The 25,499-nt window shown below is 38.5% G+C and overlaps 6 protein-coding genes across 10 annotated transcripts in view; 2 read left to right on the top strand and 4 right to left on the bottom strand.

Annotated features, from left to right (window-relative positions):
* Positions 1–937: 937 nt before the first annotated feature.
* On the top strand, positions 938–9,815 carry LOC108142188 (circadian locomoter output cycles protein kaput). Its single transcript, XM_017265872.2, has 7 exons — positions 938–990; positions 2,544–2,692; positions 2,750–2,931; positions 4,306–4,522; positions 4,576–4,935; positions 5,360–5,985; positions 7,224–9,815. The coding sequence occupies exons 1-7, from the start codon at positions 953–955 to the stop codon at positions 8,796–8,798; spliced, it is 3,147 nt and encodes a 1,048-aa protein (XP_017121361.1). The 5' UTR covers positions 938–952; the 3' UTR covers positions 8,799–9,815.
* LOC108142201 (microtubule-associated protein RP/EB family member 1) lies at positions 3,250–4,317 on the top strand. The gene has a single exon (XM_017265888.2). It carries the CDS (start codon positions 3,320–3,322, stop codon positions 4,037–4,039), a length of 720 nt encoding a protein of 239 aa, XP_017121377.1. The 5' UTR covers positions 3,250–3,319; the 3' UTR covers positions 4,040–4,317.
* Positions 9,816–9,958: 143 nt separating the features above from the next.
* Positions 9,959–11,338, bottom strand: LOC121467056 (growth arrest-specific protein 6-like). The gene is made up of 5 exons (XM_041707867.1): positions 11,319–11,338; positions 10,692–10,956; positions 10,524–10,635; positions 10,339–10,464; positions 9,959–10,272 (listed from the first exon to the last, which is right to left on the bottom strand). The coding sequence occupies exons 1-5, from the start codon at positions 11,336–11,338 to the stop codon at positions 10,130–10,132; spliced, it is 666 nt and encodes a 221-aa protein (XP_041563801.1). The 3' UTR covers positions 9,959–10,129.
* A 1,415-nt stretch (positions 11,339–12,753) lies between these two features.
* On the bottom strand, positions 12,754–15,608 carry LOC108142825 (protein henna). Its single transcript, XM_017266889.1, has 5 exons — positions 15,492–15,608; positions 13,711–14,383; positions 13,385–13,647; positions 13,064–13,293; positions 12,754–13,003 (listed from the first exon to the last, which is right to left on the bottom strand). Exons 1-5 carry the CDS (start codon positions 15,519–15,521, stop codon positions 12,841–12,843), a joined length of 1,359 nt encoding a protein of 452 aa, XP_017122378.1. The 5' UTR covers positions 15,522–15,608; the 3' UTR covers positions 12,754–12,840.
* Positions 15,609–16,996: 1,388 nt separating this feature from the next.
* On the bottom strand, positions 16,997–20,095 carry LOC108142215 (matrilin-2-like). 2 transcript variants are annotated; one of them, XM_017265930.2, is made up of 5 exons: positions 19,957–20,095; positions 19,055–19,150; positions 17,770–18,705; positions 17,394–17,648; positions 16,997–17,305 (listed from the first exon to the last, which is right to left on the bottom strand). In XM_017265930.2, exons 2-5 carry the CDS (start codon positions 19,107–19,109, stop codon positions 17,142–17,144), a joined length of 1,410 nt encoding a protein of 469 aa, XP_017121419.1. In that variant the 5' UTR covers positions 19,110–19,150; positions 19,957–20,095; the 3' UTR covers positions 16,997–17,141. The 2 variants fall into 2 exon arrangements, with proteins under 2 accessions (XP_017121419.1, XP_017121420.1); XM_017265931.2 differs by having other exon boundaries at positions 19,055–19,143.
* An 813-nt stretch (positions 20,096–20,908) lies between these two features.
* The window catches only part of LOC108142212 (fibrillin-1), a 44,488-nt gene continuing 39,897 nt past the window's right edge, over positions 20,909–25,499 (bottom strand). For 3 of the 4 annotated variants that reach the window (XM_017265924.2, XM_017265925.2, XM_017265923.1), the window contains 8 exons: positions 24,589–24,941; positions 24,421–24,532; positions 24,236–24,361; positions 23,203–24,183; positions 22,795–23,061; positions 22,246–22,710; positions 21,870–22,027; positions 20,909–21,210 (listed from right to left, as the gene is read on the bottom strand). In XM_017265924.2, coding sequence (XP_017121413.1) covers positions 21,109–21,210; positions 21,870–22,027; positions 22,246–22,710; positions 22,795–23,061; positions 23,203–24,183; positions 24,236–24,361; positions 24,421–24,532; positions 24,589–24,941 — 2,564 coding nt within the window. In that variant the 3' untranslated portion in view covers positions 20,909–21,108. The remainder of the gene's footprint in view (positions 21,211–21,869; positions 22,028–22,245; positions 22,711–22,794; positions 23,062–23,202; positions 24,184–24,235; positions 24,362–24,420; positions 24,533–24,588; positions 24,942–25,499) is intronic. The other variant, XM_017265926.2, reaches the window with a different exon arrangement.

Genomic DNA, 25,499 nt, shown 5'->3' with positions numbered 1-25,499 from the left:
TCGGCAAGAAATTGCTTTTCGCCGAAGCCCCTTAAATGCTGGACCGTCAATTAACAGGGAATAATTTTGTGGGTGTGAAAGCAAATGACTTCAGGTGCGGGAAATGATTGGGAACTAAATGGGATAAAAAGAATTCAAAAGAAAGTCAAGCAAACACAGAGAATTATGCAATCGGAGCCAGCATGGAAGCTTATTTATAGCTGGCAAAAAAGGGGAGCATCCGTAGGCAAAGGTCGGCTGCAGGCAGAGCCAGGCAATTGGTTAGCAGCTGCTCCACTCATCCTCCGGGCTGGTCATCCACCCAGCTCAGCTCAGCCCAACCACCCACTCACTCCAACCACCGAGTGGTTGTTATGGCATTCGCTGAACGCATTTTGTAACATGACAAAATAGCGTAGCATACATTTCAGGGGTTGCAAATGTGCAACATTGATTGGCACGGCCAACTGGCAGATTGGCCACGGGGCCTCCACTCGGGGATCCTGCGCAGGCGCAGCTTATGCGGTTACATAACCCCACGAAACCGATTCGAAAAGGATGCTGGCAGCCAGCAAAGCCGAAACAGAACCACAACTGCACTTGTTGCTGACAGAGCGCGGCGTTTGGCGAACATTTCGAATTGAAGACGCGACGGAAAAATAAAATACCTTAACCTAACTCACCGAAATAAAGCTAATCAATTCTGTGTCCCATTGCAGCCATTCAAAATGTGGCATATTGAGCATATGGAAATCAATTGTTGCGTGAACATTACTTGAACTTTTAATCAAATACCAAAAGCACATATGAACAAAATTATGTGACGGAGTAAATTGTGTGTGGCGTTTGTGAGCAAGTCTTCAAAAGAAGTGGAAAGTTTCGAACTTTCTTCGGTACTTCGCTTTGCCTACTCTTTTTCGGCAATAGTTTAAAAATTGTGCGGTTTGAAGTGGATTATCCGACAGACCCGAAAATGGACGACGAAAGCGATGACAAGGATGATACGAAAAGGTAAGTTCACTACCCATTCAGCACCCATACTCATGTACTAGTAGCTATTCATAAATAGATAGCACAAATCTCTGCACAATCTGCGAGTGACAGTTGACAAGATGTAAAAGAAAAGACGTGTATATGGCGTTTTGCTAAATTTTCCACTAGGTGAAGGTGGATTTGTCCCCTTTGTTTATTATTTTTCTGATGAATGACTGTTTCAAGAAACGACTGCTGTCGTCATAAAATCCCAGATAGCTCCGCACCAATTCGATAATTCACACCCCCGGTTCAATCAAAGAAAACTAATACCGTGGTAACTTAATTCTTTGATCCGTTTTTTCTATGGCCGTCTTAAATGAATTGTAATCTGAGTGCAAATTCGATTAGGTCATGCAATAATTACATTCACCTGGTCTAATAACCCCGCTTCTTAATAACCGAGAGTAACTAAAATACTTGCTTGAAATAAATACAAGAAATTAGTTATCCGATATCCAGAATGATGAGAAAACACAATTGTTTCTACAAGGTTGGGAACGAATGGCTTTAATTACTTATTTTAACAAAGTTTTATTGCAGACTGGGCCTTTAAAGTCCCGAAATGTTGCCGTAATGTTTTGCAAACGATGCATTTATTGCACTTTATTACTGCGTTAAATACTTAGTAACAGACCAATTCGTTAGTCAAAAGAAAAACAAATAATTTCACAATGTTAAATTGTTGTAAAAATGTTTTATTATATAAAGAATATGCATCGTCATTTCTTTTACAATTTCAATTCCAATTTTTCGTTTTGTTGTGTTACAAATACAAATACAAACTTTAAAATCGAGCTATAATTATATATATACTATATCCCAAAGGCTTAAAAAAAATTTAAAAATATAGAAAATAGAAATTTATTCCGATGTTTCTCGTTGGAGTCGTTTGATTTTAATCAAATAAAACCCGCAATTCTGAAACAAAACAACATTATTACACCTCAAAGAAATAAAAACCAAAAATTAATTTTTAAAACAAGATATATTGTTGTAAATTTAATTTAAAAATACTTTCACTAATAGTTTTGCATGTGAGTGAAATATCTGTAAGTACATTTTATAATCCTTTATACAAATCACCACATTTACTCGTCAATATATACTTCCAACTCGTTGCCCTTCAATTAATTGTAAACACATTACTGGCTATCAACTGCCATAACATACTCAAATAAACTGACAATAACAATAATCCCAAGACTCCGCATATCAACCAGTTAGTGACATGCAAATGTCAATGGCAGAGCAGAAAAAGTTAACTCTAGCGCAGCAAACTCAAAGTGACAAAGGGAACACAACCCTTCGCAATCCTTAGAGAAAAATCCGGGATGATGATAGCATATGGGCATATGTGGCTAATCAACGCCAGACAATGCCTCAATGGGTCGGACACACGTGGGTCACACACTCATTTGGGGGTGGTAAATCCAGTTTGTTATGAAATATTTCTATTTCTAGTGAAAGTAGCCGTTGCTAACCGTAAATGCATCCTATTGATTCCTTTTAATTCATAGCTTTCTTTGCAGAAAATCGCGCAATCTCAGCGAAAAGAAGCGGCGGGATCAGTTCAACTCGCTGGTCAACGATCTGAGCGCCTTGATATCCACCTCCAGCAGAAAGATGGACAAGTCCACGGTCCTAAAGTCCACGATAGCTTTCCTGAAGAATCATAATGGTGGGTAAACAATGTTAATTAAACGTAAGCATTTTAACTCAAAATGTATATTATCAGAGGCCACCGATCGCTCGAAGGTTTTCGAAATACATCAAGACTGGAAGCCCACCTTTCTGAGCAACGATGAGTACACCCACCTGATGCTCGAGTCTTTGGATGGTTTCATGATGGTCTTCAGCAGCATGGGCTCCATATTCTATGCCTCGGAAAGTATTACCTCTCAGCTGGGTTACCTGCCGGTAAGACAATTTAATAAATTAAGACTTAACTTCTGAAAAAGCCTAAGGGAGCGCTTGATTTAGGAGCTTTACTAAATTTAAATATTTTTCTTATTTAATCATAGCTATACAAATCTATATAATCATCCATATGCCTAATTTAAGGGCCTGAGGTTTTACCGTCGGCAAAAAACGACACCATTGGTGTGTGTTATCTTAGGTTAATTGATAACTTTTGCAACGATCTTTAAATCACCCAAATAAATAAAAAATTCGAATCACCAATTAGACACAAGTTTGTTATTTGTTTTATTTTAAAGCAGGCCAAGAGCGTTAAATCGGTTTAGATAGTCGATTCGTAAACTAACAAAATTTAACAAACGACAGAAACTCAAATTTATTGTTAATAATGTCTACTAAAAATAAAAGAGCGGTTAACGTGCATTCAACCAACGTTACTTCGGACAATCCCTCGCGCTACGAAATGCTATCCTGGGTAAATAGCATGTTGAAGGCCGAGTTTTCGAAGATCGAGGAGCTGTGCACCGGAGCGGCTTATTGTCAGTTCATGGACATGATGTTCCCCAACTCGGTTCCTGTCAAGCGCATCAAGTTTCGCACTAACCAGGAGCACGAGCATATACACAATTTTAAGATCTTGCAGGCGGTTTTTAAGAAAGTGGTTGTCGATAAGGTCATTCCCATCGAAAGGCTGGTCAAGGGACGCTTTCAGGATAACTTGGAGTTCCTCCAGTGGTTCCGCAAGTTCTTCGATGCGAACTACGATGGCCGAGAATATGATCCAGTAATCGCTCGAAACGGAGTCACCATGGGTTTCGGCACTCATATTGTGGGCCCAAAATGCCAAAAACAGTCGCCCAAAACCACGCCTCGATGTGAAAGCCAAAAAGGGCTCAACATTACTTTTGATTCGGAAAAGGCCAGTACGGAAAACAAGGTGGAGCTCCTGCTACGTTCTCAGCAGCGGGAAATGGAACAGGAACGGGATTTCTACTTTAAGAAACTACGTGATATTGAAACTCTTTGTCGAAAGCACAAATCTGACCCCACTGCAAAACCTATATACGAGAGTGTTCTAAAGATTGTTTATGCCGACAGCCCCAATTAATGTATTCAATAACCCTTAACCTTTTCGAAATTTTTAGTTCTTTTGATATTGGTTACTTTTATGAGCGCCTTACATATATCACTTGGCACTCATACACAAAATAGTTTGCGTGTTTATAGTTTTTAAAGAATTAGTGAAAATTAATAAACTAGACACTGCTCAAGTTACAAATAATAGAGTAATAATAATGATCGAAAATTGGAAAGAATAAATATTTAAATATTAATTATGGACCTCACATCTCTGACAAATTTAACATATTCCAGCAAGATCTGTACAACATGACCATTTATGACCTGGCCTACGAAATGGACCACGAGGCACTGCTAAACATCTTTATGAATCCCACGCCGGTTATCGAGCCCAGACAGACGGATATTAGTTCCAGCAACCAGATCACATTCTACACCCATTTGAGAAGGGGTGGAATGGAGAAAGTGGATGCCAATGCCTACGAACTGGTCAAATTTGTGGGTTACTTTCGTAGGTAGCCATGCAGAGAGTTTCGGTCACCTCCACTGATGCTTATCCTTTAGGTAATGATACCAATACCTCCACGGGTTGCAGTTCGGAGGGTACGAACGGAGGCTCCAATGGACAGCCCGCGGTGCTGCCGCGCATCTTCCAGCAGAATCCCAGTGCCGAGGTGGACAAGAAGCTGGTTTTCGTGGGCACCGGTCGCGTCCAGAATCCCCAATTGATCCGCGAAATGAGCATCATCGATCCCACCAGTAACGAATTCACCTCGAAGCACAGCATGGAGTGGAAGTTCCTGTTCTTGGACCACCGGGCGCCCCCGATTATTGGTTACATGCCGTTCGAGGTTCTGGGCACATCTGGCTACGATTACTACCACTTCGATGATTTGGACAGCATTGTGTCGTGCCACGAGGAGCGTAAGTTATATTTTTGTTTTTTGCGGCTGCTTTGATTTTGTTAACCGTTTTAGTTGTGGGCTTTCAAAAAAATATAAATTGATATATACAATTTCAACTTTCAGTAGAGATATTAAGACCAATAGTATAGCAAGTAAATAATCAATGTAATCAAATTGATATTTCAAAATCTATCCCTGTCTTAAAAACACTTATTTTAAGCTTTTTTTTTTTAATTTCTCTATACTATATTATTTGTCTTTTCCTCGCGAACTCGATAATTGCCTGGTTTTGTTAAACCACTTGTTTGTACTGTTTATAGTGCATCAACAAAAAAAAAATTAATAAAAAGGGCTATGGTCTAAGGCATCTGAAATAACATATGTTTTCTTAAGGTTCATTTTTGTTGATCCCTCTTTTATGATATTTAAATCCCTGTTAATAGTTCGTCAGACGGGCGAGGGCAAATCCTGCTACTACCGATTCCTCACCAAGGGCCAGCAATGGATCTGGCTGCAAACGGACTACTATGTGAGCTACCATCAGTTCAACTCTAAGCCGGACTATGTGGTCTGCACTCACAAGGTGGTCAGCTATGCGGAGGTCCTCAAGGAGAGTCGAAAGGAGTGTCACAAATCGGGAAACAGCATCAGTAGCAACAACAACAATGGAACCAGCAAGGCAATCGCCTCCACGGCAAACAGCAGCCAATCCGCATCTGCCACCACCACTCTAAGGGATTTCGAGCTGAGCAGCCAGAATCTGGATAGCACTTTGCTGGGGACCAGCCTGGCTAATCTGGGAAACGAAACGACGGCCACATCGCCCGCCGTCGACTCATCGCCCATGTGGTCCGCATCGGCTGCTCAGCCCTCTGGTTCCTGCCATATTAGTTCTCTAAAGACATCGCGACCCGCCTCGAGCTACGGAAACATCAGTTCAACGGGCATATCACCGAAAGCCAAGCGGAAGTGTTACTTCTACAACAATCGGGGCAATGACTCGGATTCCACGTCCATTTCCGCGGATTCTGTCACCAGCCGGCAGTCCATGATGACCCACGTTAGTTCGGTAAGTATAGCAAAATAAATTGATGATCGAAAGGGTTGTTCATTGAGGCCATAAACCTAAATGGTTGTACCACTCTATATAAATGCCGTGGACAACAAATAAAGCTTTTCCCTATTGCCCAAATTATATATAGTTTACTCCACCCTTAACTAATTGTTCTTTTTTTGTTGTTGTGACTAATATCATCATTTGAATTGCTGGTATGTGTGGGTAAACACCCGTCTTCATGCGATCTGGTGCTACCGAAAATTCCTTACTCAGAACAAAATTATTATCTTTTGCAAAAAAACCAAATACCCAGTTGTAAATGAGTAACAGCTTTAAATATCTTGTATATAAGTATGTTTAAATATATATCGCGAAAACCACTCGCTCTTTAGTATAGTTTTGGATATCAACGAAAACGTTGCGTTCCTAAAAAGGAACTCGAAAATACTCTGCTTTTAATCAAAAATAATAAGTACATTTAAACGGCTTGTGCTTTCTAAACGCTTATAATTATCGTGTTCTTAAACTAGAGAACTTGTGTCTTAATGTTTTTGTTCCCTGATTCAGAAATTGGCACATACATGTTTTAGTTTGGTTCCATTTTTTAGTTACAGCAATATTTTCAAACCTTGTGCATTTTTTTTTAGATCGGCAACATATAAACACTATAACACAAAGTCAAAATACAGTGCAAAAATCACTTGATTATAAAATTTATTCGAAAAACGAAAATCGATAATTGTTATTATTGATGATTTCATTAATATTTATAGAATTTGCAAGAACAAATCAATATAAGTCACGTTCAATAAAGGTGAGAGTGTGAAGTGCGCAATAATGCCGACAGTTTCCCATCTCGGAAATTGAGTCCACCCGAAGGTCAAGTGCCAGGACATTAGCGAGTGTAATTTGGTATCTCCTTGATGTCCTGACACTTGCTACCATCGGCGGATAGTTCGCAACTGGGACCGAGCAGTTAAAAACTGTTGTAATTATTGCAAAATAATAAGGTTATATATGGTGAGTCAAATTTGTTGACATTATTAAATATCCAATAAATTAAGTCAGGACTTTGAATCAAATACTTAGTTTAATATGTTTAAAGGGTCTAATACTAATACATATAACTCAATAAATTTGTTGGGAAAAGTATAAAATGCGGTTGTCTTAATGAGTGATTTACCCTTTCGATCATCAAGTGATTTCGCAAAATCCATGCTTTATATCTAATACTCTTGTTATTTCCTCAGCAAAGCCAAAGACAACGATCGCATCACCGTGAACACCCCCGCGAGCACCATCACAGTCAGTCGCATCATCACCTGCAGCAACAGCAACAGAGCCAGCAGCAGCAACATCAGCATCAGCAGCAACAGCAGCAGCTGCAACAGCAATTGCAGCATACGGTGGGTGCTCCGAAAATGGTGCCCCTGCTGCCGATTGCATCCACGCAGATCATGGCCGGCAATGCCTGTCAGTTTCCCCAGCCCGCCTATCCACTGGCCAGTCCCCAATTGGTGGCACCCACTTTTCTGGAGCCACCGCAATATCTGACCGCCATACCCATGCAACCGGTGATCGCTCCGTTTCCGGTGGCGCCAGTGTTGTCGCCACTTCCGGTGCAGGCACAGCAGGATCTGCTGCCCGACACCGTGGTGATGACGCCCACGCAGAGCCAGCTGCAGGATCAGCTGCAGCGGAAGCACGACGAGCTGCAAAAGCTGATCCTGCAGCAGCAGAACGAGCTGAGGATCGTCTCGGAGCAACTGCTCCTCTCCCGCTACACATACCTGCAGCCCATGATGTCGATGGGCTTCGCACCGGGCAACATGGCAGCCGCAGCCGTGGGAACCATGGCCGGGGGTCAGCGGGGTCTCAACTTCACCGGCAGCAATGCAGTGCAGCCGCAGTTCAATCAGTATGGATTCGCCTTGAACTCGGAGCAGATGTTGAACCAACAGGACCAGCAGATGATGATGCAGCAGCAGCAGAATCTGCACACGCAGCACCAACACAACTTGCAGCAACAGCATCAGAGTCACACACAACTGCAGCAACATAATCAGCAACAGCAGCAGCAACAGCAACAACAGCAGCAACAGCAGCAACAGCAGCAACAACAGCAGCAACAGCAGCAACAGCAACAGCAGCAGCAGCAACAGCAACAGCAGCAACAGTTGCAACTGCAGCAACAAAATGATATTTTACTACGTGAGGATATCGACGATATAGATGCCTTCCTCAATCTGTCACCCCTGCAATCCCTGGGCTCGCAGTCCACCATAAATCCCTTCAACTCCAGCAGCAATAACAACAATCAAAGCTTTAACGCTGGCAGCACTCTGAACAATGGCAACCAGAACAACAACAATGGCAGTACGAATCCACCGCAAAATAACAACGAGGACTCGCTGTTGTCCTACATGCAAATGGCCACCGAATCGAGTCCCTCGATCAACTTTCACATGGGCATCAGCGATGATGGCTCCGAATCGCAGAGCGAGGACAACAAAATGATGCACAGTTCCAGCAGCACGCAAATGCAGCAGCAGCAGCAGCAACAGCAACAGCAGCAACAACAGCAGCAACAGCAGCAACAGCAGCAACAGCAGCAACAGCAGCAGCAACAGCAGCAGCAAATCCTGCACCAGCATCAACAGCAGTCAAACAACTTTTTCTGTGCGAATCCTTTTCTTAGCAACAGTCAGAATCAGAGCCAAAACCAGTTGCCAAACGATCTGGAAATATTGCCCTACCAGATGTCCCAAGAGCAATCGCAGAATCTATTCAACTCGCCCCACACAGCCCCAGGCAGCAGTCAATAGGGGATCCCCGATGTAAATAACTCCATCGATTGTAAGAATTTAGATGAGTGTTATGCTAGTTTGGCCTCTGGCTCTCATGATCGAACCATCTTTATTGGAAACCCAGAACTAGTTGTAGATCTCGACAGACTGAGTATTTGTCCTCCCCTTTATTCGTGAATTGTATATAGACTAACGCATAGTAGAGTTCTCAAAATATTTCACTGTAGGTAGATTCTAAGCTGTTGTTATAAAATGTTTCGTTTGTAAGCTTAAGTTTCCATAAGTTAGCTTTATCCAGTAAGTGCCATCGAGGCGCAAACAGGGATCTCTGATACGTAATCGAACCTTAAAGCCTAACCCTTAGCTGTTGGTAATTAAATTTACCGAGAAGCGACAACTAACAGCGAACGAGTTGAGCAAAACTAATCCAATTCCATATTATTTTCAAGACTGGGCTTCGCCACTGAGGTCAAATAAAATATTTATATAGGATAGGTATTTGTACAATTCAAAACTCAGGTTGAGATTGCAACTGACATTTATTTTTGCTGTGAACATATTCCCATAAGCTATCTTCAGGCCCGATCTTTTCCGACAGTTGAAATACCATTAGTTCAATCTTTGTTACCCCTGTGTTCCCTGTATTACTATTTTTCTGTTGGAAAACTTCGTTCGAATATGTTTCGATCTGCAGCTGATAAAGAGCCAAATGCTTTAAACTAAGAACTTGTAAATGGAAACAAACTATCTTAAACTCAACTAAAACTACCTTAATAATTCTAGTTAACTCAGTGTTTAAGCTCTGTACATACCTATAGGACAAGTCGGACGAACTTGCTTAAGCCTGTAAATACACATACGAAGATAATAATCTGCAACTAAATTGTACATAACTTAGTGTTTATATGTTTTTCAAAACAAGCTCCCAAAAAACAAACTGAACAAGCTAATCAAATCAAAAAAAAAAAAAGTATCGAACCAAACTGAGTTGTAATAAAGCAAAGAAAAACAGTTACAAAAGACGACTAAATTTAATTTTTTCTCGTTCGTTTTTTTTTTAATTCATAGAGAGGGAGTAATATAGTAAGTATCACGAGTCGATGTTGCTCATTAGATTCCTGATATGAGGCTATAAATCCAGGAAGCCTACAGAGGCTTAGAGCTTATAGTCGAAATTCTCGTGTAATTAGCATTGGTAACATTTATTCGGCAGATCCTCGCATGCGTATACGAATTTTATAAGGCTTACATGGGAGCCACAACAGGAGTTTACTACGAAGACAGCAAAATTCAGGTGCAAAATTCTCCCGGCAGACTTTATCGAAATCTGCACAAGGATGATTTTGTTGTTAAAATTTTTCTATATGCATTGACTCATCTGAGGCTTTGAGGTTGCCGTCCGTTGACGAAGGGCAGCGATAAGAACCTATAAGGTTCTCGCACCCACCTTCACAATCCCTAGACAAAGCGGAGTCTTCACATTCATTAATGTCTGAAGAGAATACAAATTCAAATATTTGACTTCGGATGTAAATTAAATAAATATTTTGGTACATACCCACACAGGTTTTGAAATTAGAATCATCTATTCGATAACCAGTTTCACAGGTGCACACGAATTCTCCCGGCAGGTTGTTGCACACTTGCGCACAACCACCATTTGAATCCTGGCATTCGTCGATATCTGCAACATTATGATATTGTTTATAGCATTTTGGAATATACCTTAATCATTTCACTCACCTTTACAGCTGCTGAGATCGCTGGGATTCAGATAGTAACCCTTCCAGCACTCGCATTTTTTGGTGGATTTGTTACATTCATGGGCACAACCGCCATTATGATCCCCACAGTCCTGAAATGTAAGGTCATAGATATAGGGTCGGTACATGCCAATTTAGAAGTTAATACTTTAGTTACGCCTGGCTGCGTTCTGACTTCATAGGTGTAGGTGTCTTCATCCCATTCTGTATAACCTTCGGTGTAATCCATCCGAGGAATACAATGGGGCTGATTTCCCAACCATTTATATTTTGAGCAGAACATCATACCGCTTCCGGAAATCTCCAATTCGTAGTTGTCACTGCAGTTGAAGATGGCCACCAGAAAGACTTTTCCTCCACTCCAACGCCTCTCGACGGTTGCCTGACCATTATCGATCCTTGGGGGAATGACCCTATGGCAAGTTTGGTCCAACCAGGCCGCAAAAGCATTTTCCAAAGTGGGAATTAATTCTTGAGTAAATCTGTAAGCTTTTGAAGTCGCTGTAGAAATAGATAGGTAAAATTGGTACAACTTTAACAAGAAAAGATAAGAAATTAGAGAATGAAAATAAACTATATTTGCTTTCATTAATAAGTTGCCCAAAAGTATGCTGTGATATATTTTCATATCGTTTAAATTGACTCATTATTTCGCTGAAGGTCACACTCTTTAGTAAATTATATTAATTTTATGTTTTTTTATATAAATGTTGTAACAAAAACGATTCATTTAGATACAAGTCTTGTGAAAATTTTTTGTTTTCCTCCTACTTACCTGTAGGAATCGCTGCGCATATTAGCGCACTTAAAACATATTTCGCCAACCACATTCCTTTAAGATGCTTATAAACCTCCTCTTTCACAGATTTCCACACTTGCTTAACCGAACTTAATTAGCTATAAATTTAACTATACAAAACAAAATAAGTTTTGTTTTTAGTTATATATAAAATAACTCTAACAATAACTTTTATAACTATTATTATTTTAAATAAATAACGATTTAATATCTTTTCTTTGGGTTATAGCTGATTACGGTATAAATTATTTTTTAAGAATTTTTTTTTTCTTTGGTGGTCAAGGCAAGACTGAGATGATGACAAAGAGAATTGTTGCCAAGTAGATACACAAGCTATAAGAGAATATCTAAAAGATATTTATAAACGTTAGTTGTAGTATTGAAGGGTATATGAAACGCGTTCAAAAGTAATCATACCACTTAAGGAATAATGAGACTTACGGAAATCCCCGACCAAAAATCGAAAACACTCTTGTTTTAATTTAGTAGTTAAATTTAATTTAATTTGGGTTTTAATTGAAAATATCAACGCAGCCATTTTGGTACAAAATTTTTTTAAATAAATAGTTAATAACAATTATATTATATTAACATTTTTATTTTTCAGTGCCATTTTCGAGATCTTAGGGTCGGACCCCAATATAATTAGATAATAGCAGACTGGGAACATTTTGGTGTAAACCAGTTTACAAATAGTTAAGAATGGTTGAGAACTTATTTATACCTAATTTTGCAAAATAATTAAAAAAATTTAGTTTTGTTTGTTCAAACATTGATAACGGACAGCCAAAAACATTTCTTAGTTAAATCATTTAAATCGATTTTTGACGTAAGATCAAAATATCGTATTTTTAATTTTTCAAAACATTTTTTTGTAAGGTATAAAAATTCTTTATCAGTATTTCCGTTTGCTCGTCATTTCTACGCAAACTAACCTCTCAGTTTTAAACATTCCAAATGTTGTTGTTTGTTGAAGGTTGTTGGTATAATTATATAGATATATATATCATATGACTATGCCATAAAGCTGATATAGAAATGCTCGAAAAATGTATCTCCAAATCATGATCACATCAATGTCTATAGCTATATACCTATACAAAATTTAGTAAAGTCGTATTATGAATTATTATTTGGGGTTATAGCTTTTATCTACAAAATATACGACTTGCCCTAGTTTGTTTTCTTTCTTGATTTGAGGTTTTTTTTTGTATGTATGTACTGTGCTCTATTAGAAGATGCAGATAGGGATATATAATGGGAGAGATGGTTGTAAGCTATGATAAAAAGTGAGCCATGAGGCATGCCATTAGTGGGAGGGAAAGGGTACTTAAGTAATTCGCCGGTTTTCACAAGATCATAATCAACAACAATACAGCACATTACCAAATGAACAAAAACATTTAAAAAGTACGACTAAATTTCTTGATATTTATTTTTCGATGCGTTCTTAATAATATATAAAGAAAGGGGAAAATAAAATGTATTAGGACATGATTCAGACACGAAGCTTGACAATGGCATTCTGGAGAATCTGGAACTCGGAGTTAATGTTGTTCATCAGATTCGAAATCTGAGGCTTTGAATCAAGAACCTCAACACTCTGGGTATAAGCATTGTAGCGGACACCAAATGGACGCGGAATCGAGTTGGCAAATTTACTAAAAAATGGTTAAGTATTAAAGAGGTTTCGTCAGCAACGTTTGTATCAAATTTCTTACATGGTCTTCTCCTTGGCAGTTTCAAAACTATCAGACACGTAGTACAAGGGCTGGAACTGCGTAATTGGATACTTAGTGATGCCAGTGACCTCCGGTTCAAAGTCCTTCAGCTGTGGCTTATCCGTTAGACAATATTCCAGTTCTCCATAGGAGGACAAAAGACCAGCCCCGTAGGCCTTCAGTTCGCCCTCCTGGCGACACAATCCATACTCGACAGTGAACCAGAAGATCTGTAAGTGTTTAGATATTATAGTTAAATAGTTATAAACAGAAGTCCAGTTTTTATAAGTTGGTTTTGAAAAATACGATTGGACTACTTACAGTGGACAGTTTCTCGATGTAATCATCGGGTGCTCCCAAGGAAGCCAATCCAATCTCCTGACTGAACTGAGCGAAAGCTGGATCTGCAAAGAGTGGAACGTGGCCCATCAGCTCGTGGCAGACATCCGGCTCCGGGGTGTACATGGGTTTGCTGGGATGCCGGATATACTGGGTGGAGTGGAAGACACGGAAGGCCAAGCCAGCCAGAAAATCGCGAGAGCTAAGTAGTCCAGCCACGGGGCGCAAAGTGAAACCAGTGCAATCTGCAAACAAAAATATTTATTAATTAATAAAAATTCTTTCCAATAGATTTGGAGCAGACGCACCTCTCAAAAAATTCGAGACATCCTCCAGCTGGGGAATGTTATCTTCCCGGAAGCCACAGTTGTCCACCAGCAATGGAAAGACGTGATTGTACTCCCGACAGGCGTGGGTCTTGTATAGCTTCGTGAGATTCCTGAAGATAATGCCCCAGGTCTCGATCTCCTCCTTGGTATAGTCAACATGGGGCAGCGGCTCACCATGCTTGTAGTTGTAGGCAATATCGGCAAAGTACTTGCGACGCTTGCGGTACTCCGGATCGGTAAAGCCAGGATGATCGGAGTCCAGTTCGGAGCCATAGCTCAGAATCTGATTGGCAAAGCGATCCAGATCGCGTATACGCCGAGGGAACCAGGGCACTGCCGTGGCATTATCCTTGTAGTCACGCGAAATGATGTTGAAGTAGCTGCACTGCTTCTTCACATCATCGATTGCTCTTCCCAAGGCGCCAGACTTTCCATCGGCCTCCACGAAAAATTCGTAGCCAGGGACACGCAACGAGGATCGCGACTCAATGTGCACAAGGTTGATATCATGCTTCTTGAAAATGGACAAAATATTAGCCAAAGCTCCGCTCGAAAGCGATGAATCCTTGGGCGAGAACAGAAGACAGGTGTTTCTGGCCTCCTGAATATCCACACCTTCGACTATATAAGCCGAATCCTCAACGCGCGTTGGCTAAAAAAGTATATATATATATATATTTGGTAAAATGTTGTTTACTCGTATAAGCCAATTGAAAAGATTAATCTCTAAGTTCCTAATATTCGATTATAATTGAAATTTGTATTTTCTGAAAGTTCTTTATCGGTCGGAAAAAGCTATTTGCGTCATCGAAAATTTGCAAGATTGACATTATGTGACCTAGGTAAGGCCAGCAATCAAGCAAGGCCGTAATAATTCCTAACTATTGCGACTCTGAGTAACCTATAAATGAATCTCCTATTACAAAGGTTAACTAAAGCCAAAATCGATTATTTATTTAGACGAAGCCCTAAATGTGCCTACAAACTGTAACTGTAGTACTTGCATAAGTTTGTTCAATTGTGCATGGACCATATCGAAGGTTTAGGTCTGACCGCAATGGCAAACGGCGCATATTGCCAAGGACCCGACCTAGAACTTGGTGTACTGTGCCTGTGAGAAGGTCGCGAGGCTAATGTGGTTAGCCTTTTGAAGTCTTGAGAAACTACAAGGGCACAATATAAGCCTTGGTACTAACTGAATTTAAATAGTTTAAATATTTAACAATAGCTGTCATTATATTTGTTGTGAGAGGGTGGTAACGTTTAACTATTAAGAGGAATTTGGATTTGATGTTAAACCTGCTTTGACCCAAACAAAAACATGCGACTAATTTAGTAATTCAGGTTCCATTTCTAGTTTCTAATGAATAAAGAAATATACTACTTTAGTTCTCGGGGATTTTCTTTAAGCTACTGATAATTTGTTTTGACCCCAAAGTAAAAATTCCACTTAGTCCAGAAAAACACACTGTTTTTGTTCATTACTATTCCTTTGTCTAGAAGTATTACGAAGTAACCCATTTCCATGACAAGTGCATTTGGTTATAACAAATATAATCTATTATTTGTGTTGTAGATCCGCTTTCCTATTTAAATCAATTTAGAAATATTATATTAATTTATTTTGTTGTTATCTCTTCAAGGTAACAAAAGTTCATGACGAGTACACAAAGCAATAAACTTATTATTGTTATTAATTTTATAGCTTAAAGGTTCACTTTCTATACGATGTGAACAGAGAAATTGCTTATTCAACAAACCTTATCAAACGAGACCTGCCGCTGGTACATTCTCTCAAGATTTTTTGATTGCTTCACTCAATAACAATCCGAAGGCGAACGATCCGCTCAGCACACGATTTAAAACTGATTTCATTTTTTAGTTCAACACGCGCTTAAATAGACTTTTCAATAGACCCCATAGCTGAGCCAAAACGACAACGAAAACCAATCCGATCTGAAACCAGTAAATAATAAAAATAATATTACGGACAATCGGACGAGTGAATGATCTTGGAATGGCATCCACTTGCGGTCCAATCTCAACACTAACTCTGCGGCTGTGGGGTTATCAGTGCCCCGTCTCGATGGGCCTAAAATCTCATTCCATCTCATTACTGAAGCCGCCGTCTGCCTATCAAATCTAAATACTGAAATTTTAATACAGTTCTGCATCTATTATAGAAATTTTTTAGAATACAACATATTCCTAGAAAAGAAAATTAAAACCTTCTTGGACAGCATTCCCAATATATCATACACGTCTTTTTTTTTTTTTTAAATATAAAGGAGCATTTTTAGCATTTTTTTTTAAGTTTTAACTAAAATTTAAACATCTGAAAATCTTATATTATTTATAAATTATTAATTTTCGTAAATAAAACTATTATATTATTTATAAATTATTAATTTTCGTAAATAATACTTTTTATTAAACTATCTTTACTGTTAGGATGTTCCACTGTAATTGTCAAAATAGTATCAGCTCATGTTCGGGGCTTTGCTGGGGTCCACAGTGACAAAACATTATTTCAGCTAGTTCTAGATTTCTTTGTTTTTGCAAAAAATAAAACTGAATAATCTGGACTGTATATTTCTAATGACAGGTTCTAACCAAACGAGTTCAACGGCATTTCAGGGCAATTATTTTAGTAGTGAATAGCTCCAAGTGGGCCTGGCACGCGCTGATTTTGTTGTTATACACTTACGATCCACATTAGTTCATTTAAAAGCAAACCAATCAGTTCACTCACCTGGTTGTTGAATCAATTTTCAGATGTTGGTCCTAAATCACTTATACAAGCCAAAAACTATTATATGATTGGCTTCCACTTTCATGCTGACAGTTCATTTAGCTTAGGGCACGTTATCTGATAAGCCTCCAATTAAAGCTGATGTAATATCAACTAATTTTACTGTTACTAGTTTACCATTTTATGGCATAAACGGCCTTTTTACAGAAACCATCATTAGCTTGTGGAATCAAATAAAATTTTTAACGTTTCAACCGTTTTCGATCCCGCTAAGTGCAATTTTTTCTAAATTCTTGCCTTATGTTTCTTCAACTTGTTTAGTTTGATTTGGTCTTTTTAAGTAGTAGAAGAAGTAGAATATTTTTTAAAATGTATTTATTTAATCGCATGCTTAGTAGTTTTGCGTCACAAAATTTGGTATCAGAAATTGTTGATATGTAGTACGATCGTCACGATCGTTATTTGATAAAATAAATTCTGGAAATTTGAACAAAAGGTATAACGCATATAAAAGACTGGAAATTTGTACACTTAAATCATTTTTTTTCTGAGTGTAGTTTTTTATTATTCTTTTTTAGCTATTTTTGCCCTTGCTTACAGTATTCAAATTAAAGTTGAAAGCAGAAAACTGCTTTTTAAAAAAAAAAATCGTCATCATCTACAATTCGATTTCCGGCCATTTCAATTGCGGTGAGACCTCAAAAAAGTAGTCATAATTTAAACGTCCGATAGGGAAGATGAATTTGAATAGATCTTGGGTGTAGATCACTCTTTGGTGAACAGGAAAGAGTTCTGTCCCCAACACGCTTTTTTGATTGTCAGCTGTAAAAAAAGTAAATAAACGATAAAAAAGGTCTTAACATAAAATAAATATATTTTGATTGACCTTAAAACACTAGCTTTTACTCACCCACGCACTTGGTTTCTGAACCACTCCAAGTTCCGGTAAGAAAACAGGTTCTATGTCCCGGACCCTGCAAAGCGTAGCCAGGATCGCAGGTAATATCGCAGTGCCATTCATAAAACGGCGATTGTTGATACCGTTTACAAAAGACTTTGCCGTTCCGGGGGTTCGGAGGTTGGCGACAAGGGTCCTTGGGCAAGTTCTGGCAAGTTTTTTTGTCTTTAGCCAACCAACCCATTACGCAGTAGCATTCATGGGTACCTAAAAGATTAATGGCAGAGTTAATAATCGGCAAAACTTTTCTTAGCATATTGGAAATGATTGCTCATAATTTTTAAATCCAATTTCCAAGTTTCCAAGTTACGCAGACAACTATACAAACCTTGCAGATTGCGGCACTTCTGCTCACAGCCCCCCTTGTACTCCAGACACTCGTCCACATCTTCGCAACTTTTGCCATCGGACTTTAAGCGATATCCTTCGCGACAGGAACACTCACCGCCCTTGTCAGCCAAGCACATGTGATCGCAACCGTTGTTATTGAGCTCACAGGGATCCGTACAGGTGAAATTGTTACTAAGCGTAAGACCTTGTGGGCACGAGCATTGATAGCTACCGTGGGTATTCTGGCATTCGTGACTGCACAAGTGTGTTCCATCCGTGCACTCGTTAACGTCGACGCAACTGAGACCTTCGCTGCGGAAACCCAATGGGCACTTACAGGTGAAGTCAGTCTCATCCTCACGGAGTAGACATGTTCCTGGCGAGCACCTCTCATGCCCCTTTCCCGTGGAGCAGAAGGATTTGTCCATCAGGCAGGAATGCTGATCATCGGATAGTTTGTAACCCGGACACTTACATTTGTAATTTCCATTTGGGAGATACATTATCTGGTAGGTGCATCTTGTAACATTAACGAGGGAGGCATTAGTGGATTTAGCTGGGAAGGTTTTTGCATCATCTTCCTTTATGGTTGAAGGTGCGGGAGGATGTAAGCCACTCAAGGTACAACTCTGCTTATCCTCGAGGAGATTATAACCCTCAGGGCAGTGACACCGGAAGGATCCTTTTGTATTCTCACACTTGTACTCACAGAAGCGATGGATTATACGTCCGGTTTTTGGGTCTTCATCCTCCATAGCACATTCGTTGATGTCTTGACACCCGTTGCCTTCTGTGGAAAGTTCAAACCCGGCATCGCATGATTCAGAAGGTAAGTTATCCAAGGCACAAATGTGCTTATCTTTGAGAAGATGAGAATCATCAGGGCAGGCAGGACGATTCAGCAAGGGAATACGCTTGATAGTTTTTGCAGTCGCTGTAAGAATAGACAGTTAAAATACGAAGAATTCAATAAAAAAAACTAATAGTTGATGTAGAAAAAATATAAAAGCATAAAACAATATATTATATTTGGATTAGCATGACACATGTTATTTATGATTGTTGACTAAATAAGTAATCTTTAGCGACCATTAACGCGTACCGTAGGTCATTGTTAATGGCGTACCGATAAGCTAAACGAGTCTTTTTATATAAAGTTAATAAAAACGTACATTATACATTTTTGCAACGATAAGAATTATAAATGCCAAAATTTACTGCCGCACAATTAAAAGTTTTTCACCCGGAGGTTCGACTGAGGTTTGTTTTCTGTTCACACTTACCTATAGAAATCGTAAGGCATATTAGCAAGCTTAAAACATCTGTCGACAACCACATTCTGCAGCCGTTCAAACGTTGTTAAGGGAAGAAGCTGCACACTTTTCCAATTTTATAAACGAAGAAATAATAAATTAAATTTGTTCATTATTATTAATAATAGAAAAAACTAAATTTTTTAGTTAAAGACATTAATAGAAACATGTATTTTATTTTTTAACACAAAAAAAAACATTTCAACTGGCAATTTAGTCAGTCACAAAGAAAGTTTGTTAGACTTACAGATTCTAGAGACTTTAAACTATGGTTTAAATACAAACAAAAAAAAAACAATTTATATTATATGTACAAAATTAAGATGCTCAATCATTCCAAATCTAAAGCGTTTCAACATTTCTACATAAAGTTCATGGCATAAATATCAATTGATTCATTCTTCGACCTATCTGTTAATAAAGCTTCAGAATATCCCACCTGGTTTTTGCAAATATTTAAAATTTAAAAATTCAAAATTGAACAAAACCAATTATCAAATTTTATATTTTTAAATATTTTAAGACTACCCTTTTTCGTATATAGTCAAAAAATGAAGTCAAGTGTGTCGAAACATTGACGCTGTTTACATTAATTATATGCTTATAATCGCAGTGTGAAAACAAATATAAGAGCTAGCCAACGGAATATTCGACGTGGCTCTGGTCGGGAAAATAGTAAAATCTTAAACAATTAAGTTTCCATTAAGAAATAAAGAACCATAAAAACGTGTACACAATTGGGTTCATATTGAACAACTGCTTGATTTTTATAATTACATGTGATAAACTTATTTTCGCGAAAATACTATTTTTAAATTCCAAGTTATCGTTAGAACCAGCGATGTAACCTGTAAGCTCAGAAGTATACTTACATACTTAAAAGTATAACATGTCAAATGGACAACAGCCACTTAAGTTATATTTATTTAAGATGTATTTGATAGCGCTTTTAAAATCGTATTCACAACTAAGGGAGACAACTGAACACTTGAACATACGAAACGAGAATGGGAACTTAATTCCAAGCTACACTTGGTATAAGGTTGTATTTTTAATATATAGATTATCAGCTCAGACACATAAGTACGAGTTTCCTATCGATATCTGAGATAACCTTCTGTCTTATAGTTTCAAAGTCTGATTTCTCTCAAAAGATTACCCAGAATGACAGATTTTTAAATTTGTCAATTTTTTTAATTGCTTATATATTATTTGTATTTGTTTTTAAAAATTAAATCTTATATAATTTCCTATCGATATTTAATTCTTTCCAATAACTATCACTTTTGTCTGTTTGCACCATTTCGATTACTAAAGTCAGCATTTTAGTGGGCAGCGTTTCTTTTTTTTTGGTTCTCTCTGAAAAATTTGCAATCTCAAAATACAAATTTTTGATATTTGAAAATTTGAAGTGCGGCTTGCTTTAGCTTACTTTTAGCTATAATTCTGCAGATGGCACCAGCTAAGCCCCGATTGTTTTCTAAGGGGCATATTTATTTAAAAATTAATAAGCTGAATAACGAGGCACTGAATAATGCGATCCTTTTTGTTTTGTTCTAAAGTTGGTGATACAGTTATTGGATATTGTTTTTAGATCATTAATAAATGCCTAAATCTAGACCGATACACACTTGTTAATCTGCGCTAAGGATAAATGGTATTTAATTTGAAGTATTATATTACAAAGGTTTTCAAAAGCCAAATGTGAATTTTTATTTAACAACATTTGTTTTATTAGTTATAATTAAAGAATTTTTAATACAGCTTAGTAAAAATAAACTTGTACAAGCCCACTTTTATTAATTAACTTTTGACGTAGTAGAATTTTGTATGTTTATTTTTATTTAAAATTTTTTTTTTCTACTTGTTGCCTTAGTTTACTTTGAGGTAATCCTGTAGAATATGTATGTATTCTTAAAGTATTCTTAAATTCGCATAAGGTTTTTTATTCGTTTTATGAATAGTTGAGAATGGTGTCTGTCGCAATTGCTTGGGAGTGGATGTGCATAAAGATAATGCACAAACTAAGAATTCGTGTTTCGATGACGATGCGATGAACGCATGCGGCGACTCAAATTATTCGATGGAAGGACTTTCTGCCGACTGCATCCCTGGGGTAGGTTGACCTTAAAAATCAGAAAAGAGCATATGGGCATATTTAAGAGAGAACAACAAATTCGATTTTTTTATCCGTAATTTTTTCTTATATTGAGAATTGTCAATTTATACAAATTTAGATGACTAGTTTTAATTATTTACCTCAGTTTACACGATAAATGCGCTACAAACTATCTACATATATGCTGATATTTGCAGTACCGCATACATTTTTAATAGTCGTACATTCTTGAGGTGCAATAAGCATTTACACTTAAAGAATGTTATCTTTCTAGAAAAAAAGTCTTTTATGGCCAAAATCTTAACAGAGAGATGAAGCATTGTAAATTAAAGAACGTTATTTTTCACGTAAAATAAGCTTTCCATGGCCAAAATTGGTTAACCAGATCTAAAGAAAAACAAAAAAATAGGCAGTAAAATATGTGAAAAACTTAAATTAACTTAAAAAATGGTATCATTAGCAACATTTTGAATGTTTTTTTTTAAATCGCAAGGTTTATATAAAAACTTTCGACTTAAATTGTAATACCCTATGCAAAGGTATAAAAATTTAAAAATAGCTGTTTAAAACCTTTGGGCCGAATACTCATTTAACTACTCTAGCATGTACATAAATGGCATTACCTTCAGGGGCTCGCACTTTTTACATTTTAAAAACCAGACTTACGGAATTCTCAGCAGACACACGGATGGTTCCCCGATCCGGACAGACGATATAGTACTCTGAACCATCGATGACCGTAAGCTGGGCTGGCTTAGACCTGGTTTCGGATTTATGGTCAAATGTAATCGCTGACTGGACAGGTGGACGATTGGGTCTTGCAGCTATAAATACATTAATTACACATTTTTTAATATTAAATGTATTGATGTAAATATGGGACAACGTTTCATAGCTAGTGTTTAATAATTTATTTAGGGCCGTTCAAATTAAATTGAGAACGCAAAAAAGGGTTCTTGCTCGTATGGGTTAAATATGTTAAAAATAATATATATAAAAAAATAACGTTTAAATTTAAAAAATAATATTTTTAAACACATACGTTTTGATCTGGAGTCATATGGTGGCTCAGTTAATGAGGGAATCAGGCGACTGGGATATATTTGTTGGACAGAATTTAACGGATTCGAACGGATATTAGCTCGAGTGTTGAATTTGTCGGAACCGTGTGGTGACTCAGTAGTTGGGCTCACAATTTGATTTCTAGTGCTATTTCTAGGAGCAATTAGTAATGATTTTAAAAAGCCGAATGCATTGGTTTGCTCCGGGGATTGCCATTCTGGTGTGCATTGAAGCTCGGATTTGATGGTCCACCCTAAACCAAGCACGCAGGTTGTTTGTAAATGTCCGATAGGCACAAAGCCGGAATCACACTTCAATTGGCAATTGACTCCATTCTTGGATGGCCCTTGGGTGCAGATTTCCGGAGATATAACTCCATTATGAGCAGGTTTCAGAGCAGGACAGAGTTCTGTCCTCGGCCCGCTTGTCTGAAGAACACGCTTTTCTGGTAAAAAAAAAAATAAATATGAAAATATATAAATATGTCTTCGATTTAGTAAAAACCTTAAACCACAGGCACTTTACTCACCCACGCATTTGGTTTCTGAACCATCCCACTTTCCGGAGTAATTACAGGTCCTGTGCCTCGATCCCTGGAGGACATAGCCAACATTGCAGGTAATAGCACAGTTCCATTTAAAGAACTGCTTTTCAATATGTCTCATACAACTAACATTGCCGTTGCGAGGTTTCTGGAGTTGGCGACAGTTGTCTCTAGGTTGCAAATTAGTTTTCTGGCAAGTCCTTTTGTCCTTAGTCAACTCATAACCCCTGTCGCAGGAGCACGCATGGGTACCTAGAATATTAATGCAAATATAAGTTATGAGTTAATAATCAAATTAACCTTCTGTAGCACTTAGCTTGTTTTGAGTAATTTTAATGGATTGGGCATTATTTTTGAATTTAAACAATTTTTTTTGAGGTTCTATATACTAACCTTGCAGATTGCGGCACTTCTGATCACAGCCCCCGTTGTGCTCCAGACACTCGTCCACATCCTCGCAACTTTTGCCATCGGACTTTAAGCGATATCCTTCGCGACAGGAACACTCACCGCCCTTGTCAGCCAAGCACATGTGATCGCAACCGTTGCTATTGGGCTCACAGGGATCCGTACAGGTGAAATTGTTACTAAGCGTAAGACCTTGTGGGCACGAGCATTGATAGCTACCATGGGTATTCTGGCATTCGTGACTGCACAAGTGTGTTCCATCCGTGCACTCGTTAACGTCCTGGCAACTGAGACCTTCGCTGCGAAAACCCAATGGGCACTTACAGGTGAAGTCAGTCTCATCCTCACGGAGTAGACATGTTCCTGGCGAGCACCTCTCATGCCCCTTTCCCGTGGAGCAGAAGGATTTGTCCATCAGGCAGGAATGCTGATCATCGGATAGTTTGTAACCCGGACAATTACATTTGAAATTTCCATTTGAGAGATACATTATCTGGTAGGTGCATCTTGTAACATTAACGAGGGAGGCATTAGTAGATTTGGCTGGCAATGTTTTTGCATCATCTTCTTTTATGGTTGAAGGTGCGGGAGGATGTAAGCCACTCAAGGTACAACTCTGCTTATCCTCGAGGAGATTATAACCCTCAGGGCAGTGGCACCGGAAGGATCCTTTTGTATTCTCACACTTGTACTCACAGAAGCGATGGATTATACGCCCGGTTTGTGGGTCCTCATCCTCCAAAGCACATTCGTTGATGTCCTGACACTCGCTTCCATCGGCGGATAGCTGAAAGCCTGGCTTGCATTTTATTGTGCCTGGGAAAACACCGTAGTCGTTCTGAGTTGAATCATCTGTGTCTTCGAGTATGCCGTCCGTTGACGGAAGGCAGCGATAAGAACCAATAAGGTTCTCGCAGCCACCTTCACAGTCCCAAGACAAAGCGGAATCTTCACATTCATTAATGTCTGAAGAGAATTCAAATTCAAATATTTGTAATGCAAGTATTTTGGTACATACCAACACAGGTTTTGTCATTAGAATCATCTATTCGATAACCAGTTTCACAGGTGCACACGAATTCTCCCGGCAGGTTGTTGCACACTTGCGCACAACCACCATTTGAATCCTGGCATTCGTCGATATCTGCAACATTATGATATTGTTTATAGCATTTTGGAATATACCTTAATCATTTCACTCACCTTTACAGCTGCTGAGATCGCTGGGATTCAGATAGTAACCCTTCCAGCACTCGCATTTGTTGGTGGATTTGTTACATTCATGGGCACAACCGCCATTATGATCCCCACAGTCCTGAAATGTAAGGTCATAGATATAGGGTCGGTACATGCCAATTTAGAAGTTAATACTTTAGTTACGCCTGGCTGCGTTCTGGCTTCATAGGTGTAGGTGTCTTCATCCCATTCTGTATAATCTTCGGTGTAATCCATCCGAGGAATACAATGGGGTTGGTTTCCCATCCATTTATATTTTGAGCAGAACATCATACTGTTTCCGGAAAAGTCAAATTCGTAGTTGTCACTGCAGTTGAAGATGGCCACCAGAAAGACTTTTCCTCCACTCCAATGCCTCTCGACGGTGGCCTGACCATAATCGATCCTTGGAGGAGACAACCGATCGCAAGTGCTGTCTAAAAAGTCTACCATAGCATCGCCCAAGAAGGGAATAACTACGGGAGTACCCCTGAAAGGTTTTGAAGTCGCTGTAGAAATAAATAGGTAAAATTGGTACCGAAATAAAAGAAACGAGAATAGAAACTGGCTTCCGTAGGCCGAGGCTTTAATACCCTTGCAGTCATAGCGAAAATTAATGACAGCGCAAATATACCTGTACGGTAAGTATCCTAGACAAATGACTGGTTAAGGATAAAGTCAAGTCAAAGATGAATCCGAAATAAGACAAAACCATTAAAATAGGATGTTAGTTCATGATAAATAAGAATATCTTTCGAAGTCAAACATATTTAAAAATTTTACACGTTTTTTCCTATGTCTGCTATAGTAGTCTTTTTAGCACACTCAGTATGCACAGTTAAATATATAAAAGCATAATTTTATGAGGTGTCTAAAAGTATGACGCAATAATTTTTAATTTCGTTCAGCTTGACTTATAATATCATTGACTTCTTACCAATTTATTTATTTGTATTATTTTGCGGATATATAAGTACACTTGTGCAGATGGTATTACAACCTCATTCAGAAGTCATTGAGCAAGACGCTACCGACCCTATAATGTACATATGTTCTTGATCAAGTGG

This window comes from Drosophila elegans, unplaced genomic scaffold, assembly GCF_018152505.1.
Source record: "Drosophila elegans isolate 14027-0461.03 unplaced genomic scaffold, ASM1815250v1 contig_208, whole genome shotgun sequence".
NCBI lineage: Eukaryota > Metazoa > Arthropoda > Insecta > Diptera > Drosophilidae > Drosophila > Drosophila elegans.
This window is presented reverse-complemented; position numbering and strand designations above follow the sequence as displayed.

Coding starts and splice junctions, on each gene's coding strand:
- LOC108142188 (XM_017265872.2), top strand. CDS start 953: ATGGACGACGAAAGCGATGACAAGGATGATACGAAAAG. Junction 4,523..4,575: donor CAAATTTGTGGGTTACTTTC/GTAGGTAGCCAT, acceptor CTTATCCTTTAG/GTAATGATACCAATACCTCC. Junction 5,986..7,223: donor TGATGACCCACGTTAGTTCG/GTAAGTATAGCA, acceptor TTATTTCCTCAG/CAAAGCCAAAGACAACGATC.
- LOC108142201 (XM_017265888.2), top strand. CDS start 3,320: ATGTCTACTAAAAATAAAAGAGCGGTTAACGTGCATTCAACCAACGTT.
- LOC121467056 (XM_041707867.1), bottom strand. CDS start 11,338: ATGCGCAGCGATTCCTACAG. Junction 10,465..10,523: donor CGATCTCAGCAGCTGTAAAG/GTGAGTGAAATG, acceptor ATAATGTTGCAG/ATATCGACGAATGCCAGGAT. Junction 10,273..10,338: donor TAATTTCAAAACCTGTGTGG/GTATGTACCAAA, acceptor TATTCTCTTCAG/ACATTAATGAATGTGAAGAC.
- LOC108142825 (XM_017266889.1), bottom strand. CDS start 15,521: ATGTACCAGCGGCAGGTCTCGTTTGATAAG. Junction 13,648..13,710: donor TGTCTCGAATTTTTTGAGAG/GTGCGTCTGCTC, acceptor TTTTGTTTGCAG/ATTGCACTGGTTTCACTTTG. Junction 13,294..13,384: donor ACATCGAGAAACTGTCCACT/GTAAGTAGTCCA, acceptor AAACACTTACAG/ATCTTCTGGTTCACTGTCGA.
- LOC108142215 (XM_017265930.2), bottom strand. CDS start 19,109: ATGTGGTTGTCGACAGATGTTTTAAGCTTGCTAATATGCCTTACGATT. Junction 18,706..19,054: donor ATGCCTTACGATTTCTATAG/GTAAGTGTGAAC, acceptor CTATTCTTACAG/CGACTGCAAAAACTATCAAG. Junction 17,306..17,393: donor TTCAGAAACCAAGTGCGTGG/GTGAGTAAAAGC, acceptor CTTTTTTTACAG/CTGACAATCAAAAAAGCGTG.